Source organism: Diabrotica virgifera, chromosome 4, assembly GCF_917563875.1.
Source record: "Diabrotica virgifera virgifera chromosome 4, PGI_DIABVI_V3a".
NCBI classification, from domain to species: domain Eukaryota; kingdom Metazoa; phylum Arthropoda; class Insecta; order Coleoptera; family Chrysomelidae; genus Diabrotica; species Diabrotica virgifera.
Window position 1 is genome coordinate 14,613,358 of NC_065446.1, and position 25,745 is coordinate 14,639,102.

General features: G+C 32.9%; 1 protein-coding gene across 4 annotated transcripts in view; it reads right to left on the reverse strand.

The window, feature by feature from the left end:
- LOC114339639 (serine-rich adhesin for platelets) overlaps nt 1–25,745 on the reverse strand; it is a 1,513,912-nt gene that overhangs the window by 128,961 nt on the left and 1,359,206 nt on the right. For all 4 annotated transcript variants that reach the window (XM_028290316.2, XM_028290307.2, XM_028290298.2 and 1 more), the window contains one exon: nt 9,649–9,879. In XM_028290316.2, coding sequence (XP_028146117.2) covers nt 9,649–9,879 — 231 coding nt within the window. The remainder of the gene's footprint in view (nt 1–9,648; nt 9,880–25,745) is intronic.

The following is a 25,745-nucleotide window of genomic DNA, read 5'->3' on the forward strand; positions in this document are numbered from 1 at the left end:
TCCCATAAAAAATACGTAATTATAAATTCTATATATTTTTGACTAGATGGTTATTAAGAAACAACTTTTATTAAAATAAAACTTTTATTTCTGCTTTTACTTCTGGTGTTTAAGTTGATAAATTTGTGTAACCTATAAGTTGCTTACGAATGCAAAGGCACAAAATGTAATGAACCAATGTGTAGTGTTGGAATGTATTGATTTGATGAAGGAAAAAATATATACCCTGTTGTCGCCGAAGCCGGTACTGCATGCATGATATAACTATAACGATATGGCGAAGGGGGTAAAAGCACTGACGCCCTTACAAGTCTCGTCCACTGGTTCTACTCTACGAGAAGAAAGGAGGTCGAAGGTCACACGGTTCTCACAGGATGACTTCAATGGATTCATTTCGGAGATTACCGCATGGACGTTCGTTACAAATGCGCGGGAATATCCCTCACGTCATTTTGGGATGCGACAGGTGATTTATTTGAGTAATAGAAAGAGGACTCCAACTTTTTGTAAATAAATTAGGATAATTTACTGTTTATTGGAAATATGCCACAATTCTATTTTAAAATAAGTTTATTGTGAAGTTTTGATTTCCAGTTCGGAAATCGTTCTCAAAATACAAAATACGTTTTGTATTTTGTGAACTCTAATTCGAAGGAAAAACAAAAAAGTCAAAATAGACTTATTTTAAATTAAAATCGTGGCTTATTTTAGGCTTATTTAGGAACAACGTTAATTCAATTAGGTTAGAACAAAATTAATCTTTAATCAGAATGTAATGTTATCTACATAAAAAAATCGCAGTGTTAATCTGTCGGTTTCATATTATATTAAGGCATCGTTCGATTAAGGTAACTCCTTTGCACAAGTTAGAATAGGCAGGGCCTATTTTACCACTAGGCCCATGAGGCCCCTACCTCGGGCCTGTATTTTAATGGGGCCAGAAAGCAGCACTACTGAATGATGAAATACTGGGTATTTCACAATATCATATTGGGTATTAAAATACCATTACTTAATGTAATTAGGGCAAATTTTAACATTTTATTAGTCGTATTGTACAAACTAGTTATATGTTATGAGTTATGATTAAAATATGATCACATTGTCATTTACCTATTTATAGTACCATTATACCGGGTGGTGAATTGGAAAGCGGGCCATAGGAAACTCAATGTAAAATTCTAAGCTGTTAAATTCCTGCTTCCCTAATTATTTTACATCAAAAGTCATCAGAAACTATTTGTAGAGAATTGAATTCTCTATTGAAAACAACTGTTAATATTGTTCTATGAACAATAATTATTCAAAATTTTGTAAAAATATAATACAATTTTCAGAGTAATACGCCAAAGCTAGGCCACACACAATACAATAATGTGTATAAGATTGCATTTGTTGACAATGAATTTATTATATTAACAATTAGAACTGTCAATTTTTTTAATTATTTTATCATTTTTTGTTTAAAACACAATAAAGTTGATAAGATACCCTTAGTTAAGGAGAAAATATTAATAATAAAGATATTTTCTTCAGTCAATAATGTGCTCACTGTCAGTTAAATAGTAACGTGTGGCCTAACATACCCACACATACCTACTGCGGTAAATACATTATATTTTTCAAAATTTTGGAATGTGTTTAAATCGTAGAACAATTGTAACTTCTGTTTTTAATACAGATTTCAATCCTCTACAAATAACTTCTCATGACTTTTGATGTAACATAATTAGGGAAGCAGGAATTCAACAGTTTAGAATTTTACATTGAGTTTCCTATGGCCCGTTTTCCGATTCACCACCCGGTATAACTAGACTACTAGATATTGTCTAGTTAATCAATGATAATAGTTTGTATTTAAACAAAAAAATGCAATCAATGGAACTGCTAATCCCATGTACGACCAACAAAGGCTTAATTACAGAAAACTTTAAGTATGAAACAAACCTTGCGCCTGTACAGGCTGAACATAATTTTTTTTCACCTCTTGTAATTACTTTACAATAAATTGTCCTCTTTCTATAATATTGTCTTCAGTGGTTTCACCTCGTGTTTCACAACTCTTACTCAACTCTACTTGATTTTCTAAAAAATCAAAATATTTTAAGTCTCTTTTTCTAAAAATGCTTGTGGACAGCGTGTGGATATATTATTAAGTTTTTAAAACCTAATTAAAAAAAAAGTAATATTTTTAAATGTGAAAATATCTTACTGCCTAATTCAAGATATAAATCATCCACTTGGAGCAGAGTCATATTGTTTAGGATAACATAATTGGTTAATCCTTGAAACACTATAAACAAAAATGAAAATACATTTCAATAGATATAATAATCTCGAAAAGTTCTCATTATCCTCGCTAATTATTTCTTTTACTAACACAACTGTTTTAACTAACACAATAATTTAACCTTGTAAAGTTAGGCCGAATTTACTTCGTAATACTAAGGCGATTTGGCGGTTTCTAAATGTAGGCGTAGCATTCTTTAAAGTAGATTAGCGGTAAGTGCAATATGTTAAGGTATATGGACGGCAACTGTAGCAGATACCGTCAAAACGCCATAGTATTTAACATTTACCGCCAAATGGCTTAGTATTTTAACTGAAAAGTGTAGATACCGCTAACAAAATTGAAATTTTATTTAAAATATAATGCTTTTACAACTCCAAAGACTTTATAAATATATACTAAATACCCTATTCTACCTAAAAATACAAAAATCTCATTTTCGATAAAAATCAGTTACCGCCTTTGGGCTTAGCACGGCAGTATACGTCTGTTAGTATCTGCAGTTACTTTATTACTTTGGTTGACTTGTGAGCCTAAACAATATATAAACTCTCATACTCCTTATGTTCCAACCATTAGGTCTTCGGAATTTTCTACTTGATTATTATAATTTGGGACCTTCGAAGGTATACTTACCTTTATTAGTATTAACATGGAGCCTCGTTCTTTTTGCTGCTGCTTCCAATGCCGTGAATGATTAGAGCAGGTCCACTTTTCTTCTAGCTATGATATCAATGTCGTCTGCAAACACTAGTATTTGTACACTTTTTTTAATAATGGTTCCTCTAGTTGCTATTCCAGATTCTCTAATAGCTTTTTCTAGGGAAATGATGAATGCATAGCAGGCACGATAGGCTATCTCCACCAATTTCACTAAGCATTGATGACTTTGTACAGTGCGTTTCTGTCGATACTGTCATAGGCACATCTAAAATCCACAAACAAATGGTGGTTATCAATTCCGTACTCATATGTTTTTTCCAAAGCTTGACTTACAAGAAATAGTTGATGGATAGTAGATTTTTCTTTCTAAAACCCACAGTAGTATTTGCCTAGTATGCTAAGAGGAGACACGCCAGCGCATGTCCCTGTCGCAGCCCAATATGCGTTTCAAACGCCTGTGATTTTTCGCCCTGTATTTGGAATTTGCAAACAACTTTACGCATTGTAGCCTTATCCAATCTTATCAGTTTATCAGAGATGTGGAATTCATCCAAGGCTTCATACAATTTATTTTTTAGAACACTGTCATAGGCCGATTTAAAATCTAGGAAAAGATGGTATGTGTCGATATTAAATTCATTGGTTTTTTCCAGTATTTGCCTTAGCACAAAGATCTGGTCTGTTATTGATAGACCAGGCCTAAAACCACTTTGATATTCTCCAAGAAGCTCCTCTGAATGTGCACTTAGGCGACTATAATATAAGATACTCGAAAATATTTTGTAGGCTGTATTAAGGAGGGTTATTCTCCTATAGTTTCTACATTCCAATTGATCACCCTTTTTGTGTAGCAGGCAAACGATTTCAATACACCACTCTTCCGAGATTTGTTGCTCATTCCAGGCTCTCAGTATTATTTTATATATTTGATTAGCCAGAGTAGCACCTTCATATTTAAAAAGTTCCGCGGGTATATTATCACTTCCTGGAGATTTATTTTTTTTATGTTTTTAGTGTATTTCTTATATTTAGTGTACCCTAAAAATTTTCTGCAAACTTTTTTAGTATCTCGTCCTGGTCAACAATTTTTATTGTTCTATTTCTAACTATTGATAGTCTAGGTGTGAACTCCTTCCTGTTCTGGTTAATGATCTTGTAGATTTTCTGCGTTACCATTAGTGTGCTATACATCTTCAGTCCTCTCAGTTAGTTTTCTGGTATTAAAGAGCCATTTTTTAAAATCCTGTTTCTAAAACAATAACGCAGTAGTTATGTTCTACTATAAAATTTTAAGACCTTAATACCCTTGAGATAAATTTCGTCGAAACAGAATGGATTATCCTTATGTTATATCAAGATGAAAATAAAATAAATTGTGCACGTATCGGAATTTTCACAGTAATTTATTTCTCTTTCTATACAGTAGGGTATTAATAAATCATTCTTGGGGAATTTCTCCAATCGTATCGAGGGATCGAGGTTAAAGGGATCTGGGATCCCTTCATCATTGTTACTTTACCACAAAACGATAAAACGTTTTCTGTGTCGTATTCTCATATTTCATTAAGCATAAAAATTAAAATTACGGAAACTAAACCTCGGGCTTCATGTTATTGGAAATTTTATTGAATGCAAAATTAAACTGAAAGCGGCTGAAATATTTAGTAATTAATTTCGAAAAATAAACATACCGAAGGAAAGTAAGTATTACATTTTTAACGAAATTAATTGTAAAAACGAACAAAGACCTTTAGGCCTAGATCACGCGTACCAAAAAATGTTCATTAATAGAAAGATGAAAATTTGTTAATAGCTTAACGGTGTTTAGTCGGACAAACTTTAATGAAGGGGAAGACTGGAACAGGGGAAGTTTTAATTGTAAAACAGTTTAAACATTTGGAATGTCAGATTACGAAAACGTCCCATGTATTTTGTCGGACAGAACTTCCAATTAATTCGTTACCCTTTCATTAAACTATCATGCAAAAATCAGACTGCTATTTATCACCAACATAATTCCTGTCATTTAAAATGTTCTACGTGTCGAACTTAAACGCCCAATATACTTTTCGGACAAATTTTTTTTCATATCATTATGTACAGTTTGCTATTGACTAAACTTAAAAACAACCTGCTAGTTTTCACAATCATAAACTTATCAGGATGACATGTTTCACAATTAAAATCACGTTCCACAATTAAAACTTCCCCTGTTACAATGTTCCCGTACATCAAATTTTGTCCGACTAGACACCGTTTAGCTATTATCAAATTTTCAGCTTGCTTGGTACACATGATCCGGGCCTACTTTTAAATAAAGAAAGGGTGTATATGGATTTGGATAATCTTATATTTAAAATAAAACGGGATAATTCCCGAAAGTCAGATGTATACCATCTAGTTAAATAACTTAACGTGAAGTAAAAACTCCCTGGTGTAGTTGGTATAATATTTTAATGAAAAATTAAAATTTTTAAAATATCCGAAAAGGATTACGTTCAAAACGTTTTTGGGTTTATCAGTTCATCATCAGTGAACTCCCTGTCCTCGCAAAATAGCCACAATGCCAAACACTGGTTAGGTTAAATGGTACAACTACATAGCAAAAATTATAAAATAGTTTGGCTTAAAGTGGATGCCAATGCATTGCTTCCTGCAACATGATGCTCTACTGCTCTACGTTAACATTTTTTTGTTATTAAACCTCGTTTAGTCTGTCAATCTAAATCATAATCGTAGTGAAGCTGTGAAACGTAGCCGAAAAACCTGTAGCGACATTAATTTGTAATAAATTTTGTTGGAAGTATGGAAAATAAAAGTTTTCAATGTTTTACTGTTAGGTAAAATGAACTTCCATCAAGTAATGGTCGAATCCATCAATTAAAACATATTACGTTTTATAATTACTTTTAATCGAATTAAAGCTATATAATCATCCTTCATTAAATAATAACTGATTAACTATTTTTAATGGGAATAAGCCACAATTTTACCAAAAAAGATTTTATTAACGTTTCGCAGCCCAAATCGGATTTCGTTGTCAAAATACAAAATACTACTAAAATAAACAAAAATTTTGTTGCTAAGTAACAAAATTCTTCTAATAATTTATTTAATCTAATATATTTATGGAGGAGTTCGAAAATAATATCAATTCTAAACAAAATTTAAAACCCACAGTATGGTGGAGATATGTAGATGAGGTGTTTTCAATATGGCCTCATAGATCAGAATTGTTGGATACATTCCTGAATATTATAAACGATCAAGAAAAGACAATAAAATTTACAATGGAAAAGAATACAATAACACTTTACCTTTCCTCGATGTTTTAATCTCAAAGAAGGATACTGGATATGAGACTCAAGTGTATAGGAAACCAACACACACCAACATATATCTCAATTACAAATCAAATCACCACATCAACGTTAAAAAGGGAATCATTAAATCCTTATATGATAGAGCCCAAAATTACTTGTTCATTTTTAGAAGAACAATTGTTAACATCTGTTTTATTAAAAAATGATTATCCTTATAATGGTATAAATACCATATATAAAAGGACTATCCGAGAAACTTAAAACAATTGGAAATAAGTTCAACATTTCAACAACATTCAAAACAACAAACACGTTAAGATCTATTCTGTCTAAAACTAAACCTAACAATGAACAAGAAAGAACAAAGAATTGCATTTATAAAATATCTTGCGAATGCGAACAATTTTATTTAGGTGAAACATCAAGACCATTAAACGTTAGAATAAGGAACATCAGTCTTATATTAAAAATAGAGAATTTGATAGATCTCAAATATGTCAACACGCATGGAATAATGAACATAGAGTTCAGTGGAGAGATTCAAGTGTAGTCGTGAAAGAATCAGATAGTAAAAAGAGAAAAATCAAAGAAGTGGCTCTAGTTATGCTAAATGAAACCAATTGTGTCGCAAATTCCTCGGTAGAATGCAGTAGGATGTGGTTACCCATACTGAAAGAGGAAGTCAATAGAAAGAAGATACCACGATTAGTAAGTTAATAACATATCGAGTTAGTACAAATTTTATATTTTAGTAGGTATTACTTATTGTATATCTATGTATTGTTAATATTATTTTTAATTTAAACATATCAAAGTCAGAATTTGGTATTAGTTTTTTGAAAGTAAATTAAATGTAAGACTAAATACCTACGATGTCGGGATAGTATCACGAGGTTTCTTCCTGTTTTTTTCCCTCGTGATTTACTATGGAATCTCTAACGCGAAAATTTTACCGTCATCGTTGCATTTGGTTGTCTTTTTAAAGACAGATCACATGCTATGATTTTTTTGTGACGGATATTCTTGAGTTGGGATTGATTTCATATAATCGAATGAACTATCTTTTAGTAAAGTCGTCCCAGGAACGCAACTCATAAATATTGGCGATATCATTTTAAAGTCTTCTACTTTAAAATGTATAATATACGTCTGAATTGCCAAAATAAATGAGTCAGATTAAATAAATTATTAGAAGAATTTTGTTTGTTAGCAACAATATTTTTGTTTATTTTAGTAGTATTTTCTATAAAATCATTTTTTTTTTTGGTAAAATTGTGGCTTATTCCCATTGAAAATAGTTGATTATAAAAATGCCACAAGAAAATAGCTTCAGAACAACAATAACTGATTATTTTAAACCTGTTAAAGAACAAAAATAACGTCCAAAAAGTTTGCACTGGTTCTTTCTTTCAAGGTAATACTGATAATGGATACTTAACCCAGGAAGAGTTAATTGATTTCTTCGAGAATGCGCACAGTTTTGCCGATCCTCGCAGCATTGCAAAAACGTATACAGAAGATATCGCGGGACTACTCAATTTTTTAACTGAAATCCATCCAGAACTAACTCCCAAGTATCTTAAAATTCGATGCACTAGATTAAAAACTAAAATTAGAAAGTAGTATACAACCTGCTTACTGATCAGAGCAGCGATACTTCTGCTGACATTTAATAGAACAACAACCATGACACATGGCAAATAAATTGGAATAATTCACACTCTGCATTGAAACATCAAACAAAATGTGTTGCAGTCGGAACTTCCTACGAAGAGAAGAGACCAAGTAATCTAATTCAGGCTGCAACTTGGACATACGACGATCACCAATGATTTTGTAAAAGACGAAAACTTCTCCGAGGAGTTATGTGTGTGATAGTGGAACTAACGTGTCCCGGTGAATTCGTAACTATTTTAATCCCCCATCCTAATTACAGGCCAACTGGCAACTCTGGCGCGCAGCTAAATTTTTCGATAACCCACTAAATACCGGTGAATTTGTAACTTTCATTTTTTAAGAAGTAATGTTGATAATCTAATATCGGTATTCCAGGTATGTACCTGTATAAATTACCTTCTTTGAAGGTGGTGTAAAAGGTATTCATCATTTATGTGTGGTCTCTTGAAAGAGTTATTAGAGAAAATCCGAATAAATTTTCTGAAAATGGCTGAAATTCGTGTAACAGATTTCGTAATTAGTGAACGTGGGTGTAAGTTATTGTTGGTAAATAATTTTAAATTTTACTTAAAGAAAGTGCTAAAAAGTGGAAAACATTTTATGGTACTGTTCTGCATCTGGTTGCAAGGAAACCTGTTATACCGACGATAAGTTTTTTTAATATTTTGATTAGTAACAAACACTTATGTTGGTTATCAACAATTTGATGTCAAAAATGCACATTTTTGTTATTTTTTTTTTCTATCAGTAAGGAAAAAAGCATTTAAAACAAAATTTAAGACATATAACCACATTATAGTGCATGTAAAATCATTTAAACAAGGTTTTATAAATCTTCATATACTTAATTGTGGCTTATAAAACTATAAATGAAGTCAGTTAAACGGTAATAACTTATGTAAAAGTAAAACTTCTATCTCGATATTACGTGACATAGCCCAATGAAATGAGTAAAAATACACGGTTTTTATGACACCCAGTGTAACTACTATATGTAGCAATTGTTTTAATTTCTATCTGGATAGAGCAACAATATTTAAGTAAATCTGACCAATTTTTTCTCAATTTATTTATTTATTGACAATTTAAATGAAAAACAGCCGATTTTAATAATTTTCTTCTATAAGTTACAATATTTTACCAACAAAAACTGAAAAAAGAACCGATTAGTTTATTGAAATAGCTTTAAAATGAGTTGAAGTAAAATAGAATTGGAGATTTGTTTATCAGTAAACATTAATGAAAGGTATATATTTGTAATAGGCGTCGTGTTGGCTTAATCCCTTACTGTTCAAATTTATTTTTTACGTTTTAACCTAACTACCTGAGGTATTAGATTTAATCCATGGTTTCGAATTCACCTGTAGAACGTTTCGAGTTGGCAGGTTCAGGTCGTAGAAAAGTGAACGAATTGGCCGGTGTACATTTTAATTTAAAAATATTTGTCATTAAAGTTGAAAGTTGGCGCGTGTCCGAACTAACAGTGTTTAAGTAAAAGTAATTCATTTTAAGACTTTTAATTTTGTACATGTCATAGGACTGATTAACCAAATTTAATATTATATTTGTAATTTGATGTAAATACAATTCAATGCTAATAACCCATTTTAGTTAAAGCAAATTGCAAATAAAAAAACATCCAAAAAACGCCACCGGCGTTTGCAGGTGTTTCTATAAAACCCATTGTCAACTTACCGTAGGCATCCACTTTGCCAGATGCGCCTTGGCGGACATTTTAGTTGGACCGGTCGATTTACTGCCCCCGGCGCTACTGGATGTGGATTTGGGGGCGGTCGTGGATTTATTCGAGACGGCCGCCGCTGCAGCCGCCACGGCCTGCGATTGTCTCTGCGTTTGTTCCATTATTTGATGTATCAGATCCAGCTGTTGTTTAGTTAACCCGTCATTGTTGCCACTGTTGCCGCCCTGTAACACAAAAGGGGTAATTGTTAGGGGATTTGGCCCGTGACAGTTTGAAGTATATATTATTGGAGTTCGCAAAAATTGAGAATGATATTTAAAAAAATAAATTAATGGATTACACTAATAAAAAAAAACAAAAAATGTTTGTCTTAATTTATGGAAGCTGAAAAATGTAGTGTGCGGTACATTTTTAATAGACTAGTTAACTGTATATTAGGGTGGAACGAAAAAGGTCAAAAAAATAAAAGAAAAGAAAAATTCTTGTGGCTATCGTTTAAAAGTTGTGTCAGGTGATGAAAACAATTGGTACGAGAGCATTTTGAAATAAAAAAATATCTTGAGGTTCCATATTTGATTTGAAAAATGAAAAAACAAAAAAATTATTTTTGTCGAAAAAACCAATATGGCTCTAATCAAATTTCAATGATCGTGTCTTACGAACTAAGTGTGACATTCTAAAGTGCTTTCTCTTTATTCGTAATGAACTGAAGTTGACAAATAATAATAAAGATCCATCTATCTCCGACGTCTTGAATGCCGTTGCAACGAAAGTAGAACAAATATGAATAAAAGCTTCTATTCCAACATTATCGCATAAGTGCATTCAAGATATGATTAAAAATATTTATACAGAGTATCAAAATCTTAAGCGATAAGTACACAAACACTCAGCAAGCATCTGATTCATAAATGGAAAAGATTTGTCAGTTTCGAAAGGTGTGTAAAAAGTTGTTGAATATCGCGGCTTGCAAGTGAAACATGACTGGAACTGTGTGTGTTGTGTGTACTTGTAATAAAATCAAGAAAGTACCACAAAATGAGAAATTTTTTCTTCAAGATCAACGATCCTATCGAAAAATGGCAATTGGACCAGTGGATATTGCAGTATCTGCAGCAATAAGGTAGAAAATGGAAAGAACCATGAAGGCAAAGGCAAGTTCTCAAAACTATAATACTGACGAAATTGTTCTTAAAGCATGTACCGTTGATTCCTCTAATCCTTCCATAAGTAGAAGCTTGTCTCGACTCAAATTCTTCTGATGCAGATGATCATGAAGAAGAATTCATTGCTCCTTTGTCAACAGTTACAGTCCAACCATCTAGGTTACAAATACTGCTAAATTGTTCTTAAAGCATGTACCGTTGATTCCTCTTTTCCTTCCATAAGTAGAAGCTTGTCTCGACTCAAATTCTTCTGATGCAGATGATCATGAAGAAGAATTCATTGCTCCTTTGTCAACAGTTACAGTCCAACCATCTACGTTACAAATACTGCTACACTTCACTTCAATCTCTAGTATGCTTATTTCATTGCAATGAGCTACCTTTACGTCATTTAATTCAACAGTTAGATTAACGCACCAGTGGACCACTTGGTTTTTCAGGGTCAATAGGGAAACTTCTGGAAAGCTGTGAAGAGAAGGCTGTTGTCGATTTTGTCGCAATAGAAAACAACCTAGCAATATTATTATAAACAACAGACCTTAGCACCGATCCGAAGTACTTGTACCAAATCAGTCAAGCAGTTGCTGCGGGAAAATGTCCTAATGATTTGAGCCTTAAAAAACCTGGGAAAATATCACACGCAAGGTGGCTGACAGTTGATAATCGGTTGCTTCGATTGTATGTTGGAACTGAATGTCCCAGCCCCAATTAATTATGTTAGCAAGTTTCATCCAAAAAGTGTATGCACCAGTTTGGTTCTATATAAAACTGCATCCTAGCTATTCTGATGGTTCAAAACATTTATGGCGAATTATCCATTATTCACGATTTCTACCAGTTGACCAAAGAAAAATTGTTGATGTCGTTATCCAAAGGAATGCTTATTTTGCCCATCCCGAAAATGCATTACTCGGTATGATGAAAGATGAACGAAAACATATACGGGAGCTAGGACTACGCAGAGTGCCGAAAGCTAGAGAAAGTCAGAAAGAAAAAAGATCCGGAGATTTAAAATATCAACATTAAATTTTATTGCTGTAGATTATAATGACTTAATTTCTATTTCTGGATTCAAAGTTACGGCTCCTTCTTTGCTAAAACATATTTCCAATAAAGATGTAAGGGATATGATTGATTCTGGGAATTACAACAACATAGAGGTCTTAAACTGCCCTTGTCAAACAAAATCCGTGAAAAGAACTGTTAAGTTAGTAACTGAAACATCAGCTGCTGTTTGTGGAGCAGAATCAAGGGATGGCTTTATTCGTTCAAGGTTGCAGTCTAGAAATATCATGCCATTTTTTAACACAAAATCAGACTACCAATCTTAAAATGTATATTGTATCATCAAACAATTATTTAGATTCAAAGAACTGATAAAAAAATAAATTTTTTAAATTTTATTTTTTTTTTGTTATTTCCAAAAATTTTAATTGTTGTGGAACCTGTTGTGGAACAGGTTAAAAATTTGGAACGTGAGACAACGAAAACGTCAGATGTATTTTGTCCGAAAGAACTTCCAATTGATTTGTTACCCTTTCATTAAACTCTCATACAGAAATCTCAGCCGAGAGATCTATTTAGAAAAATACGCTACTTAACAAGAGACTTTAAAGCCAGAACTTGGGCCATTGAAGACAACACTGGAACTCTGAGAACAAACATAGAATATATAGCAGAGACATGGAGATGGTATTGCAGGGACTTACATAAAGATGCTCAACGCCAAGAACCTGTTAACCAAATCTCTGACGAGGTGGAAGAAGAACTTAATATACTTGAAAATGAAGTAAGACTCGCGATCAGTAAGCTCAAATATAATAAAGCACCAGGTCCAGATATGATTACAGCAGAAATGCTCAAAGCCACAGAAGAAACTGGCGTAAAACTACTTCATCTACTCTGTAACCAAATATGGCATTCAAAACAATGGCTTGAAGACTGGACAAAATCTACAATAACCACAATTCATAAAAAAGGCAGCTTCCATAAATGCGACAATTATAGAACTATTTCTCTTATATCACATGCCAGTAAAATAATGCTACATATAATCAACGAGAGACTAAAAACTTTCCTTCAAAGAGAAATACTACAAGAGCAACCTGGATTTACCAAAGGTAGGGGTACTAGAGAGCACCTGTTAAATTTAAGACAGATAATCGAAAAATCTACGTAATTCAATAATCCACTGTACATGTGCTTTATAGATTATCGTAAGGCATTCGACAGAGTAAGTGGAGACACTTATGGCAAATACTAAAAGAAGTGGGCGTACCCCAACACCTTATTTCGCTTATAACTGAACTATACGAACACACTACTGGATCAGTTAAAGTGCTTGACACACTTTCAAACGAATTTCATCCAGAACGGGGTGTCAGACAGGGATGTATACTATCGCCACAATTATTCAATATATAATATGGAGAGCATATTATAGGAAAAGCACTTGAAGGATGGGAAAAAGGCATCTCAATAAATGGTCATAAAATAAACAACCTACGTTTCGCAGATGACACAGCCCTGCTTGCCAATAGTCAAGCAGAGCTGATTGATCTTATACGACTGGTTGAAAACGAAAGTCAAATATTTGGTCTGCAATTAAACATATCAAAGACAAAGATCATGATAGTGGATAGACTACATAACAATCATCCACATATAACCACAATTGATCGGTTTGAGGTTGTGAACTCATACTTATATCTGGGATCATTAATCACAAACACAGGGTCACTACAGGAGGAAATAAAACGTAGATGTGATCTAGCAAAAGTCGTCACAGCAAAAATGACCACAATATGGAAGGACTGTCAAATTTCAAGAGCGTTAAAGATGAGGTTGATCAACTGCTTAATATTACCAATACTGACTTACGGATGTGAATCTTGGACCCTGAGAAATTCGGAAAGAAGAAAGATAGACGCCACTGAAATGTTCTGTTGGAGACGAATGCTACGAATTCCTTGGACCGACCATAGAACAAATAATTCGATTTTAAGAGAGCTAAAAGTTAGCCAACGGCTCTCCAGTAAAGTCCATCTCCAACAATTAAAATACTTTGCACATGTTATGAAAGCCAACACAGAAAATATGGAAAGACTCATTATACAAGGAAAGGTGGAAGGCCGAAGATCACGAGGAAAATCCCCAACAAGATGGATCGATCAGATTACAGGAATATGCAAAAGACCTATGCATGAATTAAAAGAAATGACCAGAGACAGAGATCTTTGGAGACGGACAATACACGACATCACGGTGACCACTACACTCCCTCCGGGGGGTCAGGATTGAAGAGAGAGAGATTACTAACCAACATGATTCCTGTCATTTGACATGTTCTTCGTGTTCCACTCATTAAAATGCCCAGTTGGTGATAAACACCAGTCTGATTTTTGAATGAGAGTTTAGTGAAAGGGCAACAAATCAATTGGAAGTTCTGTCCGACAAAATACATCTGACGTTTTCGTAGTCTGACGTTCCAAATTTTTAACCAGTTCCACCATTAAAACTTTCCTTGTTCCAGTGTTCCCATATATTAAAATTTGTCCGACTAGGCACCGTTAAGCTATTAACAAATTTTCAGCTTGCTATTAATCAACTTTTTTTCTTATGCGGGATCCAGACCTACTAGGTATCTGACTACATAACTGTTCGTTCAAAACTAGCAATAGTGTATACATTATGACATAATTTTTTATAAGACCGGAATAAAAATCCTACTTTTATACTGATGGATGATTCGATTAAATATACAGGGTGGGCCAAAGAAAAGGGTCCACCTCGATATTTGGCAGTAGGTATTAGCCGGAATGACGAAACTTTTCGATTTTCATTTTTAAATTACAATTTTTTGATATATATTTCATACTAGTGATGGTATTCATCGGGACGTGAAGACGTAATCGATGATTTTTTTTTAATGGGAATAGGGGTCATGTGGTTTAGAATGTGTTCAATTATCTATTCAGTGATATAAACAATAATATCATTATTGATACAGGGTGTCCAAAAAATAATATTTGAATTAAATTAATTGACGCAAAAAGAAGAATGTATGTATTTTATTTTAATCAAAATACATTCTATTGCTTTCCGAAAATAGAGAAAAATGAATATTTGGCAAATAAACATTTATTATCGCTACTAAATGTTTAAACAGTCAAAAAGGTAGGTGGGAGGCTATTTTTGATTTAATTTAAGCAAAAAGAAATGTTAATTAATTTAATTTAAAAAAATGTTTTTGGTTACTTTGTATAAATAATGATATTAATGATTATACTACTAAAAAGAGTATTGAACACCTTTCCAAATGAGCTACCACACGACGCCTATTCCAATTTAAATATCATTGACTACGTCATCACGCTCTAATGTATAACGTCACTAGTATGAAATATTTGCCAAAAAATTGCAATATTAAATTAAAAATCGACCTGTTTCGGCATTTCCTTAAAATCTAATAAATACTATCAAATATCGAGGTTGACTCTATTCTTTGGCCCACCGTGTATATAAAAGGTAATTATATTTCGGTTTAGTCAAAATATATTTTTATACAAAGGTGTCAGACGCGAATACAAAGGGCGGGCCTAGAGGCTTTAGACCGCTCTATTCTGTAGTAAGTATACGATTATTGTTTTATTAAGGTTTACAATTACTGTTCCAAGTTCAGCAAATGAACATCACTGCTGTAAGTTATCATTTTGTGGACCTACTTAATTTAAATTACGCAGAATGCTTGATTTGTATTATTATTTTATGCAGCAATATGATTTCCAAATGTTCAACAATGAATCTAAATACAGTTGAGTCCATGGTTCTTTACCTGTAGGTACGTCATTTAAAGCATACAAAATAAGTAGGAAATTTACTAAACGCAAGAGCAAGTGACAGTAAGTAGCTACTGCTACGATCACGCGTTAAAATTTGACGTCATCAAATAAACAGAATGTCAAAAGTTTTGCTTTAAAATTTTGGTGCAGAATTACAGCATCATTTAAAGCAGCTTTAGAAATTCTTTTAATATCATTAGTGATTATTAAATAAATAAACAATTCTAAAAAAATTCAGTAACATATTTCTTTTTGTCATTTCATTCACTTTGGCGGAAACTTAACACAACCATTCCTTAGCTATCACTTAACAAAGCTTTCTTAAAAAAAATACACTTACCATAAAATTTCAAACTCCAATATAAAATTAGTTGTGAAAAAAACTGTTTGTGTAATATAAAAAACTTTAAAATGCGAAAATTCGACAAAGGAAACAGCAAAAAATTCAACAGACTGACAGCTACAAAAGTAAACAAACCAGAAACGTCACAAATTGTACTTAAAATCTGAGAACATTCCTAAGCGTCTTTTTTTGTACCCATCTCTTTTCAATATACTCAGTCTAGAGCGTTCATAAAAATAACATGTGTTTTTACTTAATAACAGGCGGTAGCTGGTTTGTCTTTAGTTGTATGCGCGGAAGAGAATGATGCTACATAAAAAGTATGTGTTTTATCCAGTTAGGTATTAATGCCGCACGGGTAAAGAACCCTGGACTTAAGTGTATATTATGTCAGAATGCACTCGCACAACGCCCGAACCTATGTGGCATTATCTGAATAGGCAGGCTACTTAATCTCCAAAATTTAAATTCTTAATTTTAAGCACCATTCAGGCCATCAAGAGCGGAACAGACCATCAAGGGCGGCCAGTAAAATTAAGTTATAGTATTTTCTAGCGATGGATATGTCCAAATAAAAAATCAAACCAACATTCTGCAGTTCGTATTATAAAGACTTGTTCTGAAGAACCTGCGTAGTTTCTACTAGAGTCTACTAATGTTACCGATGGTAATTATTATAGATCTGTGTTAATGTCAGATGTCGGAAACTTCAGTAGATGTTGGTGTTAATATATTTTCACCAGAAATATATACACTTGAAAAAGATTCGGCAGCCCCTAATTATAACAATGTATGTTGCTTTGCGGGTAACAAAACGTGCAGTTATGAGTTAAAATATCTAGTCCTAACTGACCTGTGGGTTCCTGAAAATGACTATGGATTTCCAAAGGCATTGTAATTGGGACAGTCAAGACAATTTCAGCATAAATATGTAGTTAAACAAATTCCTGTGAACGTCTTGCAACAACAAAGATGAGGGTGCTTACTGCCGTGTGTGTGTTTTGTTCAAGCCTAAATAGGTGCCAAAGAAAAATCCCGTTACAGCACTTGGTTACGAAGCCCTTTCGGAAATTAAAGAATGCTTGAGAAATAATATTGAGGGGCCAATCTCATAATGGTTATCATAAAACACCTCAAACAGATCAAACCCATGAACAAATGGAAGCGGAAATAAATGAAATGCAGAATTGACAACACAGTCATTAGACCAATAATAACATACGCGGCAGAAACACGACCTGACAAAAAGAGGACAAAAAGAAAGTTAAAAATAGCAGAGAAACAATCCTTTGCAAATCGATGGTAAGACACATGTGACGGAGCTAGAAGTACAGATATACGACGGAGATGCAAGGTGCAGAACATTAATAATTGGGTAAAAAACAGACGAGTAGAATAAAACGACAACATAAGCGTAATGATCACAAATTAGAAAGTAAGAACGGCGAGATACGGTTTGCCAATAGAAAGGTGATCATTGGGAAGACCACGAAAACGATGGAACGACATCTTACTGAAGGCACATTTAAAAAACAGATAGATTCATGTCTATACAAATAGAAAAAGAAAAAAAAATAGAAGACCTTTATTAAAAATGCAGTTACTTTAAAAAAGTGTCTCAAAGTTATGATTCAACTGAACTCGTTGCAAAAATTAAACTCGAATAGAATGACATTCTAATATGAGATGTGTTAGATCTCTGATTTTACCACAAGTACAATTGGGAGTATCTAACAAGCCGATTCTATACATGTAAGATGATGGACAACAGGTGTAGGAAATTGGAGGCATAAAAAATAACCCATTTTTTGGTTGCCTCTTTTCTCTGACGCGCAGTATACAGGGTGTTTCATTAATAATTGTCCATATAATAACTGGAGAAACATTAGCGCAAAAAACGAAGATTTAACCTAAAACTCTTAAATAAAATGTGGTTCCTTACTGAGTTACAGGGTGTTCTATCTAAAAATTTCAAAAATATTTTTGCTCAGCATTTCAAAACTATTCGACGTATCCTTTTCATACTTCGTAGAAAGTACAGGTACTGTACAAGCTACTAAATTATGTTAAACAAACGTTCCTGGCTATTACCAGAGGCGTACGACGGGGAAAAGTGGAAGATTGACTCTTTCCAAATTCTATGCCACTGGCGGAATTGCTATTTTAGTTCAATTATTGGATTCTCCAATACTTTCTATGAAAATAATATACTCCTCATTCGTAACGATAAAGTCATTAGTTTTCGAGATCTTTGAAGTTAAAAATGAAACGACACGGTTATTTTGATTAATGTATTGTGTCGCTTCATTTTTAATTTCAAATATCTCAAAAACTAATCATTTTATCGTTCCGAATGAAAAGTAAATTATATACATAAAAAGTACTGGAAAATCAAAAAATTACATTAAAATAGCAATTTCGTCAGTGGCGTAGAATTTGGGAAGGGTCAACCAGTCACTATCCCCTACCGTACGCTTCTGTCAGTAGCTAGAAACGTTTATTTATCTTAATTTAGTAGGGTGTACAGTACCTACACTGTCTGCCAAGTATGATAAGGATAGGCCAAATAGTTTTAAAGTACTGGGTACAAATAATTTTTAAATTTTAATCATATAATCATATTAATATCATAAATTAATCAAAATCACTGTGCCGTTTCATATTTAACTTCAAATATCTCGAAAAGTAATGACTTTATCGTTACCAATGAAGAGTATATTATTTACGTAAAAAGTATTGAAGAATCTAAAAATGACACTAAAATAGTAATTCCTCGAGTGGCGTAGAATCTGAGAAGGGTCAACCATTCACTATCCCCTATCGTACGCCTCTGGTAGTAGCTAGAAACGTTTGTTTAACATAATTTAGTAGTTTGTATAGTACCTGTACTGCCTGACAAGTATGAAAAGCATACATCGAATAGTTTTAAAATTCTGAGCAAAAATAATTTTTAATTATTAGATAAAACACTTTGTAACTCAGTAAGGGACCATATTTTATTTAAGTGTTTTAGGTTAAATCTTCGTATTTTGTGCTAAGGTTTCTACATTTACTATATGGACAATTATTAATGAAACACCCTGTATATTCATCTCTTTGACTTCTGACCCTTTGTTTAGAGAGCATTTGTTGTATAGGATTCAATTATAGTATGAAAGCTTTGGTCTATAATTCTTATGTTATTTTTGGTACTGAAAGTAGGTATATTTTGTTATTAAAAGTCAAGATTTTCTTAAGTGATAATTTTTGATAAACCCAAGAGCTTCCCCATTCTCCAACAATGTAGTTTCTGCTTAAACACGCATTCCTTGTTAGCTGGTATAGTTTGTGTACTTGGCGGAACAGCGTTACAGCCAAGACGTACGTAATTCAACAAGCCCTTTGTACGTACGCTTTGCATATTGGGATTTAGTGGGGATGTTCTATTAGCGAAGCCACAAAGAGCAAATATTGAATACTGGATTAATCCTATCGATGTTTGTTTGGGTGATGGTAGCTAAATTTCATGAACAATGTAAATAGGATTATTTTTGTTCTTAGCGTTTATTGGATCAGCATTTGGGGTATCTACGAGAGGACGTCGATGTGAAATAACAAGATATTCCGAGGTATTTCCGGTAACCAACACAAATCATGACAACCCTTAAAAACTGACGTGGATGTCCCATGACGTAGAATTTGACATGCGGTATGTCATACCGTTACCTATTCTCCTTTGTTTTTAAAATGTATTTGTCTTATATAATAATATATTATTATATAATATTATTTAGTTACCAATACTAGTTCTTTTATTATTCAGTTTATAAAGATGTTACGAGAACCTCCACCATTTTTTTAACATTATGCATGAGTTTATAATTCCTTGAAAAAATAAAGTTTATTTTATTTGGAGCAGTATTTAATTCTAAAGCAGTGTAAAGAACCATTCCGTAGTTGATGTAAAAAACAAATACATATTATGTATTTGTTTTTTACATCAACTACGGAATGATTCTTTACACTGCTTTAGAATTAAACTGCTCCAAATAAAATAAATTTTATTTTTTCAAGGAAATTATAAACTCATGCATAATGTTAAAAAAATGGTGGAGGTTCTCGTAACATCTTTATAAACTGAATAATAAAAGAACTAGTATTGGCAACTAAATAATATAGTAAAATAATGTTGAAAGACCTTGAAAGTAGAAATCTGGATGAACTTGCTGCCATAATAATAGCGAAAGAATACTGAACGGCCTGCTTTTAACTTTAGATACGTAAACACTGACATGCGGTGTGTGATACCGCAATAAAACTTTACGTCAACGTAGCTCAAAGACTAAACCATAAAAACTGCAGCAGTTGGGAGCAGGTACAATAATTGTAATTATTACACACCACTTGAAGGTACACCGATGGTGTTCTAGGAATATTTTATAAAGCAAGTTTTACAACAAAATATATTTTAGGCACCTTATGGCATACCACATGTCAGTGGTTAAGGGTTAACATAGTGTTATATAATTTTTACGGGGAAAATTTAGAGAATTAATTTTAGGTCAAAGACCATGAGCTCGTAAATTTTCATCGCCCTGTATAGTGTATATGACCAAAAATTGTAAATAAAATAATTTAGCCGTAAACAGTGTTTCGTGGAATAGTAAAAGTTTAATGGGAAAGTTTCTACGAACAGATTAATACATTTCCAAAACAATGAACTAGAATACGGTCGTTTTAGAAAATTAATTATGCCGCTTTGGAATGGACAATAGACAATGTTTCTAAATGGTTTCCTAGAAAGAAAGGATCGTAAACAATTTTGCTTAGTTAGGAAAGAGGGTTTTTTCTAGATTGTAAGTAAATTTAATTTTAATATCTCCTGGAAATTGACGAGACATAAATTTTGCCTACAATACTATTTGCTCTTAAGAACGAAAGTAGGGATATGATGTGTGAAGAATGATTGTAATTGGCGAGGAGACCGATGGAGGAAGAATAGAGTGGTTGAGTTTCGGATTGATGAGGAAAAAAGAATTCACTGTGTAATTAGGATTGGAAGCAACCAGTCCCGTTCGAAAGTAGTAAATTTGTGTAAAGTAGTTAATTTGGTGGCCGTGGAAGCAGATTTTTGTTGAGACGAAATCGTGATCAAGTCGAGAAATACCAACTCCTTGTGTCCGAATTGATTGCAGTTTCTGTCTGGAACGAGTAGCCGGTTTATATCAACTTGCACGAGATATCGAGCTGAGAGAAGAAATCTTGGAATTGATATTGTTTGTATCGAGTCAGAGATTTAATTGAGGAGAGAATTCGGGCGAGTGCTGTTTTCTTTTGTAAAACAGTTTGAAGGAGAATGACCGAGGATTTGTGGGAGAACCGAGGATTTGTAGGAGAACCGAGGACAACACAATCCATGAGAAGAGGTAAAGAAGATAGAAAAGGTTAGTCAGATTATTTGTGAAAAGAGAGAGTTGTTACCCTCTATTACATACCATATTTGTTTTTTGTCAACTTAACTGTTTTACAGCATAATTTATTCATTTATAAATTCATACAAGATATAAGTAATCTATTTAAAAAGTGAAAATTAAATTTTGTTTTTTTTTATAATAATAAGAAGAGTCTAGCGAATCATTTAAATGAATTTTGGTTCAAAACAAGGAGATAGTAGAATTAATTTTTTTTTATTAGATAAGAAATCTTTACAAAAAAAAAAGTTTAGCATATATTTTGAATCTTATATTTATAGTATAGTATATAAATAACTAATAGTTATAAAATTTATATGATTTTGAATATATTTATTTTCCTTGTTTTGTCCTCGATAAAGTAAGCAACGAGAAATACTAGAAGCCACAAATTAAAGGTAATACATTAAAATCAATTAGCACTGAGAGTATTTTTTAATGGAAAGTTTTATGAAATTTTGGTTTTGTTTTCATGAATAGCAATTAAAATAATTAATTAATTAATTGAATTATTAAGATGCTGATCAATCTCATAACAGAGAGAAAATACAGAGCATAATAATAAAAATACAAAATGTTGGGAATCTGTACGTGGTAGCGTATTCCAATAATAGGGAACTTGCATAAAATTTAAAATTCGAAAAAAATGCTTTAAATCTCAACAGAATATAATTTAAAATATATCAAGGAAAAAAAATTGCTCATAATAACGATATATAGCTACATTGCCTGCATATGCAGTAATTCGTACAATTTTGGCATTTATATAACCGCCTACATTAGTTTTTCTGAGGACTGCCTCAAGAACTAGGTTGAATAGTATGGTTAATACATGGTGCGTCTCCCTGTCGCACTTCCACATCGATGTCAAATAGGTGACTCAGCCTTCATTCCACTCTAATTGCGGCTTTTGAATTCTGCAACGTCTTTTTTATGAGGTTTTTTTCTCACTATCAACAGCTTGTGGAAAGTCTGCATATAGTCCCGAAAATATTTGTCATAAATTATACCACACATTCTGGGGTCAAAAATAGTTCGATTGAACCTAACTTACCTTAGTACAAATGTGCTCATAAAAAAAGTTACAGCCCTTTGAAGTTACAAACTTAAAATCGATTTTTTTCAATATATCGAAAACTATTAGAGATTTTTTATTGAAAATGGACATTATTATGGCAGGAACATCTTAAAACCAAATTATAGTCAAATTTGTCCACCCCATAAAAATTTTATGGGGGTTTTGTTCCCCTAAACCCCCCGAAACTTTTGTGTACGTTCCAATTAATTCATTATTGTGGTACCATTAGTTAAACGCAACGTTTCTAAAACTTTTTTGCCTCTTCTTATTTTTTAGATAGGCCAGTTTTTATCGGGATGCGGCTTCATTTTTAATATGTTTACATCAAAATTTTATGGAGGTTTTGTTCCTTTAAACCCCCCAAATGTTTGTGTACGTTCCAATTAAACTATTATTGTGGTACCATTAGGTAAACACAGTGTTTTTAAAACTTGTTTGCCTCTTAGTATTTTTTTGATAAGTCACCTTTTATCGAGATCTTTCTTCTTTTTCAAAATATACCTAATAATGTAAATTAAAATAGTAGTTATTTTCCTAACAAGTGCAGAAAGTCATACTTTTCCGCACGCGACTGCAGTTTGTCGAACGATGCGAAGCGGGAGTTCGGCAAGCAGTCGAGTGCGGAAAAGAGACTTTCTGCAAGCGTTAGGAGCAATATTTTTTCTACGAGTCTTTAAAAAATGACCAAATCTTAATCAATTATATTAATTAATATGAAAATACATACACAAATTAATTATTCTTTGACAAGGTTGTCAAAACCAAAGTTTCAGCATAATTGGTTAGCATGACGACGATGTTGGTTTCTATGACGACGATTCAAAACCACTGTTATTGTCTACTGATTTGACTTTCGAATATTATGTCAAAATTATTTTATTTCATCGAATTTCATCGAAATAATATCTAAATATTATTTTATTTCATGTATTATAATTACTTAAGACCCTATTAGCATATCTAAAGTAACACGCGTGCGGAAAAGTAAAACTGTCTAAATTAAAATGCGTGCGCGAAAGTAGACATTTTTGGACGCTCGTAGAAAAATAAATTTTCAGATTATTATCAACTCTCTATAATCGTACTTAACCATATACAAATATGTGGTGGATTCGACAAATATTCAAAATATGTCGATAAACACTGGCTTATCGAAAAAGTACTAGGAGGAAAAAACTTTTAAAAATATTGTGATTACCTAATATTGCAACAATAATAATTTAATTGGAACGTACACAAAAGTTTGGGGGGGTTTAAGGGATTAAAACCCCCATAAAATTTTTATAGGGTGCACAAATTTCACTTTAATTTTTTTAAAGATGTTGCTACTAGAAGAATGCCACATGTCTATTTTCAATAAAAAATTTCTAAGAGTTTTCGATATATGAAGAAAAATCAATTTTCAGTTTGTAGCTTCAAAGGGCTGTAACTTTTTTGTGTGTACTGTTGTATATACGTAAGTGAGGTTCAATCAACCTCTTTTTGACCCCAGAATTTGTGGTATAATTTACGACCAATCTTTTCGGGACACCGTGTATATCATATAATTCTATGTCGTATTCACAATCTCGTATTCAGTCAAAATTAATATCTCCCCCTGAAGATTATTGCACAATGGGAGCAGACATTTTTTCACGGTAATTTGTTATCTCCCAGAGGGGCCTAAATACGAGGTATAGTTCCTCATGACTCACCCTGTATATAATTATTTTTAATCTTGTGAAAAAATTTAACAGTTTGCTATAAATTCATTTCAGAGAGCACTCCATCTTCAATGTAAATCAGACTTTTGCATTGCATCAGGCTATAAAAAATGTCGTGCGGGTGTTAGAAATTCTAGTCGTTAATCAAGTCAAAATTAAAACGAAAAGTAAGTGAACGAGTAAGCGTCCTCGTCCCTTCCTTGAGAAAAATACCCCAACATTTATCTATGTTTTCGCCGAGATAACTTTTTCTTGAGAAGAAAAATGCACCTGAGGCGGCTGCTTTCGCGAAGGTTGCTATTTGTAATACTTAAGAAAAGGATGTCAGTGTGGGGTGTGAAGTCCGTGATCATCTTGTTTTAGGAAAATACAGTATTTTTTTCATTAAATTTGATTCATGAGCGAGATTAGTATATTATACTGGCTTAATTATTCATTAATATTTTGTCTACTTTTTTCATGCATTCGAATATTTTTAATATTGTAGAATTTAATTTTTACTTTTTATTTATACCTGTTTTCGTGTCCGAGTTAAATATATAAAGATATATTATCATTCTTACGGTGCCTATCTGTTCCAGAATTTGGCCATCATCCTGGTTATCTCTACTTTATTTGCCGCAGCGTGGAACACCTCAGTACAGTACAGTAGTATCATACTATTCCCATAAATTTTTGCAGCCAGAAAATAGGTCTTCATCCATATTTATTAACTTGATAAGATAATATAGTGGATAGACTACATAACAATCATCCACATCATCAGCCTCTCTCAATCCACTGCTGGACATAGGCCTCCCCTGTTTGTCTCCAAAGCGTTCTGTCTTCTTCTTTCTGCATCCAGTTTTTTGTTGTCTTTCGTAAGTCGTCTTGCCATAGTGTTGGTGGTCTTCCTCTGCTACGTTTATCGGCTCTTGGTCTCCATTCAACTAGTTTGCGAGTCCATCTTCCATCCTTCATTCTGGCAACGTGTCCAGCCCATTTCCACTTTAAGTTACAGCTTCTTTCAATGACGTCTATGACTTTGGTCTTAGCTCGTAGATTCTCGTTTCTAATCCTGTCTCGCAGAGTGGCCCCTATCATTGATCGCTCCATTCTTCTCTGCGCTACTCTTAGTTTTTGTGCGTTTTTCTTTGTGAGCGATAATGCTTCTGCACCATAGGTCATCACCGGTAGCACGCATTGGTCGAAAACTTTTTTCTTCATGTTAGTTGGAATGTCATTCTTAAAAATGTTCCTAAGAGCTCCGTATGCTGCCCATCCTTGTATTATTCTTCTGGATACTTCGGTTGTTTGATTGTCCTTACCTATCTTAATTTCGTGACCCAGATATATATATTTGTCTACCAGTTCTATTTGTTCATTTTGTATTTCAAGGTGTTTACTTGGTACTAAGTTCGTCATATATTTTGTTTTTGTTATATTCATTTTTAAGTCTATTTTATGACATGCTGTACTAAGTTATTTCAACATTTTCTTTATTTGTCCCAAATCGTCTGCAATCAGGAC